The sequence below is a fragment of the Centruroides vittatus genome, unplaced genomic scaffold (genome assembly GCF_030686945.1).
Source record: "Centruroides vittatus isolate TY-2023 unplaced genomic scaffold, ASM3068694v2 contig_2247, whole genome shotgun sequence".
Lineage (NCBI taxonomy): Eukaryota > Metazoa > Arthropoda > Arachnida > Scorpiones > Buthidae > Centruroides > Centruroides vittatus.
This window is the reverse complement of record NW_027121403.1, coordinates 1-6,635: the sequence shown is the minus strand read 5'-3', so window position 1 is coordinate 6,635 and position 6,635 is coordinate 1. Positions and strand designations below refer to the sequence as shown.

The 6,635-nt window shown below is 30.2% G+C and overlaps 1 protein-coding gene across 1 annotated transcript; it reads right to left on the bottom strand.

The window, feature by feature from the left end:
* Positions 1-2,792: 2,792 nt before the first annotated feature.
* Positions 2,793-6,629, bottom strand: LOC136971004 (uncharacterized). Its single transcript, XM_067265487.1, is given in 3 exon segments — positions 2,793-4,868; positions 4,870-5,646; positions 6,259-6,629. Coding segments are annotated over 3 exon segments (2,832 nt in total). The 5' UTR covers positions 6,412-6,629; the 3' UTR covers positions 2,793-2,966.
* Positions 6,630-6,635: the final 6 nt, after the last annotated feature.

Genomic DNA, 6,635 nt, shown 5'->3' with positions numbered 1-6,635 from the left:
TTTGTTAAGCTCCAAACCACGTCCCTTGTAACAGGCGAAAGCCTTCTACGTTAATAAAGGTTGATATGATATGATTTATTAATGAAGCAAAAATGGTAAATAATCTCTGCATTGCTATTTTTAAATCATTCAAACTTTGTTTCATAAAAATTTCAGTTATTTTCACATATTTGTCTTTTATTTTTATTTTCTTGGTATTACAGTAGAAAACCGAAAATCGGAATCAATTGGGGACTGGGGTTGTTCAGATTAGTGATTTGTTCCGATTACTGATTATGTACGAATAAATATATTAACCTGTTCGATGTTCAAATTTTTCTTCGTTGCGTGTCGCTTCGTGTTGAATTTTCGTCGATTTTAAGCCTAACGAATATTTTTATAATAATAATCGAGGCTATTGTATCGTTAAAAATTATTTCTGCATTTTGTACAAACAAAATAAATATATTGAAGAATATAAAAACATGAAAATTATACTTTAGAAGTAAATTTAGTATCAAAAACGTTCGATTCAGCACGACACAGTCCGACTGAAAATCGTTACGATTACTGGCAATTCTGATTACCGGGGTTCCGATTAACGAGTCTCTACTGTATTTCTTTTATACAGTAGAAACTTGATAATTAATCATGTTCTATAATTTTCACCATGAAAAGGTGTTATTTTTAGATGCTGACTCATATTTCACACACACTGTGTAGTAGCTTGTTCTCCATCAGCTGCTATATTTAGTAATGAATTTGGATGAAATTTGGAAACAAAGAACTATTAAACATGCAATTTTCAACATTGCTAAAGCATGGGATAATGTTCCAAATGAAATATTGTCTCAAAATTGGAAGAAAATTTGGCCATCAGAACAGAAGTAATAGCGATGAAAACAGAAAATTGCTGAATGATGTTTCTTAAATATGTAACAACGCTTTTCAAATAGAACAGGGTGATGTAAATGACTGGCTGAATGTGGATAGCTTACATTTGGGTTATAAAATAATGAAGTGGATAAAGATGATTATGACGAAGACACTGTTTCTAATTTTCAACATTTTAATTGCAAAAAAATTGAGGAGATGTTATCAAAATACATTGAATGGTGCAAACAGCAAAGTGAGGCAGAAATTCCAAACTTAATTACAATGTGGCATGTGTACAACATAGCAATCATGAAAGGATGCAAAAGAATAGTTTTAAAAACTCATACAGGTTTTTAAAATGTAATATATACACACATGTAAAGACAAAAGAACAATTTTTTAACATTTTGGCAAGATTTAAAGTATGTAAGATATTTTTTAACTACACTTTACCAACTTTAACATACAGTCTATTTTATTAATCTAATGTTTTTGGTCAATTAATTGACGTTCATCGGGATTGAACAATTTTTTGATTTATGACGAATGAAACTGATTATAGAATGTTTTTAACTTTAAAAGTTTTCTCAACGCCTATTGCACAAGTCCAAAAATAGGTAAAAAGAATCAACAGACTGATAACATACAAATATGTGCATACACTAACTATACACATAAAAATAAAAGCAAAAATAAAAATTAATAATAATAAAAAAATTGATAAATAAACAAGTGATGATATAACGAGCACCAACTAATGCCTATCTTTTATCTGTCCATGCTTTGTTTTTTTGCTGATATGTTCATAATGCACTCGGTCTCCATGCTGTGGAGACTATATGATTCTCTGAAGTTTATAGCCTGTCCTGCTAGACTGATCTTGTGAATATGCCGAGCTTCTGTGTATTTAATATGTCTCCTGTCCTGAACTTTAGTATTATTTCTGCTGTTTCTCATTTCACTGAAACTTCTGTTGGGTCTACTATAACGTACGTTGCTAAAGCAGTGACTTGTTGCTCATTCTGTATGTTCCTTTTGTGCCCTTTTATTCTTTCTTTTAATGACTTCCTTGTAGCTCCAATGTATTACAGTTCTTTTTGCTGCCTCTCGTCTTGTATGGGTATTCTGTAAATTCCAGAATAAGGCTCTGGTATAGCATCACTTGTGTATTTATCTATTTCTTTATTATTATTAATTTTTATTTTTGCTTTTATTTTTATGTGTATAGTTAGTGTATGCGTATATTTGTACGTTATCAGTCTGTAGATTCTTTTTATATATTTTCGGACTTGTGCAATAGGCGTTGAGAAAACTTTTAAAGTTAAAAACATTCTATAATCAGTTTCATTCATCATAAATAGAAAAATTATTCAATCCCAATAAAGGTCAATTAATTGATTGAAAACATTAGATTAATAAAATAGACTGTATGTTAAAGTTGGTAAAGTGTAGTTATTTTTGTAAGTGCAGTTTGAAAAGAGGATATTTTTTTAAGTTATATTCTTAGCTTTGATAAAATGTTTTCCAAGAGTTTTTGTAGAAGATAGGTTATAAGTTACATGTTGTATTAATTAAAACTAATTAGAACACATTTTGAAATACTTCTGTATATAAGATATAAATCCTATACAGGACCAAGTTTAACAGCCACTGTTGTCAATGATGTCTCAGAGTCCTTGAATATGGATTCTACCAATGCCACCTAGATAATCAGGCCTGTGCTCTCGAAAGTAGGGCTTACAAGAGTAGTCATAACAACTCGATGCCAGCAGGGAAGCACGGAGTTCAACTTACTTGTTAGATGATTTCCTTCTGATTATTATTTAGTGTTATAACGTTGTGTAATAACAAAAAGTACAGTTTAATTTTTCTTTGAGATTTTAAGTTTTAAAAGTATTATTAAATAATAACTGTATTAAATATATGAACTGTAGACATGAAAATTATAAGTTTTTATTTGCACTTCTCATTTTATTATCTACCAAGATAGAATTTTATACAGAAAACTCAATTTACAATTTTTAACATTTTACATTACATTACATTTTACATTACTGTCACCAGCATACAGCCACAGCATAACTTGATAGAATAATTTTATTTCACTAACTTTACTTGGATTTAGTAAAAATCTTTTTCTTCCTAGGTACTGCATCTTTGGTAATAGTCTGATTTTTCTTTCTACAGTAATTATTTAGAAAAATGTTTGTTGAAATCCATACTATTTTCTTACAAATATCTTCAGGAAAATGAAAATTTTCACAACAGGATCCTTCCCAAAGTAATTCACTGGAGACAATTGAATTTAAAGTGAGGCATGTAACTAACTTTCTTTGGTTTTGTACTTTGAGAAAATCTGATTCAAATTTTTCACAAATTTTTTTCATAATTAAATATGTAACAACAACAACTCTGATGACATGAGACTGAGGAAAAAGGAGTTTACCTCGACTAATATTTGTTATTAAGGAATACAATTCTTCATCTTCTAAAACCTCACTTAACACCAACATATCTTTACAAAATTCACATTTTATCTTTTTCAGTAGGGAATAGCAACAGTACCCTGCAATGTATGTCAAAATAGGCAAATCTTCATTGTAATTTTCAATTTCTACCAAAGTTACATAAATTTCATTAAATAAGGGAGGTACCAGTATGTCCTTGATAATTGGTGGAGGCTCGGAGAAGATATCTTTTATTTCATTGAAGTTTATTTCACCAAAAACATCTGACTTTAAGTTTAATCTGATTACAGATTGTAAACGAAGTTTCTTCTCAACTTCATACACTTGTCTAATACTAATATTATATTGGCCACCACTTAATTGTCTGTACTGTCCAAACCGATCTTCTAGGAGGTCAGTTTGAAATTTGCCAGGTAAAAAGTACGAACAATTCATCTCACTTAAACAATATTTAGACAAATGTATAAGTGCTTCTGTAGTTTGTGTTAGAGCCAAATGGGTTTCTTTCGTCAATGAGCCTTTTGGATAACTTATATTCATTTTCTTCCATTTTTCTAGCCATTGTAACATATCTTTAAGATATACAATTTTGATGTCGGCTGCATAATCTGTTATAGGACACATGAAATCATCATTTAACCTGTTTCCTTTGCCAGGTGTTTTAACGTTAACAATTTTCCACCATTTTACAAAGATGTTGATATAAACAGCTGTTTCTCTATAGTGGGAAAGCAAATGATTAGGGCCTAGAGTTAGAAGAGACTCTGAAGTGAGATCATTGAAAATTTGCAATACCAGTTTCACATTTTGTTTTTCAAAAGCATTGGGATGCAAAGCCTTTAACGAAAGACCATGGCAATACTTTGCCAATTTATCATGTTCGAGATCATACATTTTTAATAAAGTATCAAAACAAGCATAATGAACGACATTATCATCTCCCTCAAATGTTGGATAAATCATGGAGGTCTGCTCTCTTTGCTTCAACCAGTTATGCCATATACATTTCATTATATGCACTGGATCAATAACATAAAATAAAGTTCTAGTCATATCTTTAGGGTGTTTATACATACAAGTAACATCTGGAGGATCAGCAAATAAAGACATGGCTTTTCTATTGATAGCATTATTATCTGAAATCACAGAAACAACTTTAAATCCTATTTCTTCCAGTCCTAGAATAATTTTTCTGATCCACTGATGCAAACAATTACCCGTCACTTTATTGACTCCTAAAATGTGAGCAACATCTTTGAAATTACTTAATATACTAGCTATCATGAACACTTGAGCTGCATTTGCAGTAACCAATGTATCATTATTAGACATGCCAACCAAATTTCCATTTTTGTAATCAAAATACTCTTTCAAGTGTATTTCATCTATCAATAGATTAATATAATACTCATGAGGTTGTAAAAATGTATATTTTCTGTTCACATATGATAAAAAGTTGTCTTCACATTGCTCTTTTTGGGGCCCCAAATGTAAATTAGAACAAACTTTTCTGATTGTACATGGATGAGGACTGATAAAAAAATCTAGCCTGTCTGATAAATTTGTAAGCACATGGTGAAATAGAATGCAGCAAACATGAGAATATCATAAATGAAGGACTGTATACAATTTTTTTAGAAATTATTAATGACATTTGTTCAATGATAAAGTTGACATTCTTCCTATTCTCAAATTCAGATAGATCTAAAGACTTTAGAACATTTACTACAAAATTTAAAATCACTTCAACATTCTCTGGGTTATTAATTTCTGTGACTGTCTTTTCAATTAATTCCAATAAATCAACAAGTTCAGTTACATTTGATATCTTGGTTAAAAATTTACTGTCCTTGCCCAAATCTCTTATACGATGGCTATATAAAAACACCAATAAATCAAGATGTTCATTGACAACAACAGAATATGTTATTACTGGAGCAGATTTTTGGTCAATATTCAAGAACATTATTGAATTGAGACTGGTAATAACATTCCAGAAATTGGAAAGATTCAACATTGATAATTTCTGTTGTAAATCACTTAATGATGATAACTTTCTTGCTTCCATGTAATTTTCTCTTTCATTCAAACTGTCTTGTAAAGCTTTCTGAAGGTTTTCTTCTTCCAACTTTTGTCTCTTTACTTGAGGACTCTCTCTGTAAGTTGTTGATTTGCTCAAGTATTTCGGGCAGTTTGGAAAAATAGATGGAACTGCTGTTAGTAGTAAAGATGGTCGTACCAAGGTACGAGGACATCCTTTATTTCTTGAACTATCTGTTGATGTCCTTACAATTTCAGATGAATGAAAATGTTGCTCACACACCTGTATTAAAATAAACAAAAAATAGTTAAAAACAATATTTTAATTGTGTATTGGCTTTAATAATTACTAATGCATTATATTATACTAATAAAAAAAATAAGTGAGAATAGATGTTGAAAGTGTAGAAAACATTGATATTGGCTTCTCATATTCTTAGTGCCTCATAACTTCTCTAGCAGTATTCAAGATAAATTCAAGACGCACACATTAAAAAAATCTTGAAAATAATTGTTAGTTAAAAATGTATATACAGTATATGTTTTCCTGCTTGAAAATTTGAAGGAATAAATCATATAAAATAACTTTGGTTGATTATAAGATGAAGTAGAATATATATATATTAATAAATTTGTTTAGAGCAGATTAACAACCCTGTTTATGATAGATATTAAAGTATAAATAAGTGGAGTTTTCACTTTACTTTCAACTTTATAAAAAACACTATATATGTCATGAAAACTAACATCGTCACTGATAATATATTTCTATTAATTAAATATTCAAAAATTACTCTTCAAAGCCTTTCCATAACGTATGATTATTAGCAGTGGTTATTTTTATGTTATTTGAGTCACTATCAATTCAGTTTATGTTTAACATTAATTCACTTACCTTTGTTGTTTTGCTGACAATTAAGTTGTCTCTAGGAATGGCTCGTTTCCATTTTTCTGCTAATTCAGCTTCCTTTGGAAATGAAAATACTTGTACTTTCGGTCCGGTCGGATAGTTGCCTTTACAACCAGTTACACAGCACCTGTACGGCATTTTTCACGACCTTATCACGTTTACAAATCCCTAATATTTATAAAATGCTTCCGTAACACAGTCAACAAACAACAAACCCAAATATTCTAAGAAAATTAGTCAATATTTCAATTTAATTACGATTGTAAGCACGACCGCCTAACTTAACGGCATATGACTACTCCTGTAATGGCGGACAACAGTTATCCCATGAGCACTCAGGCCTGATTATCTAGGTGGCGTTG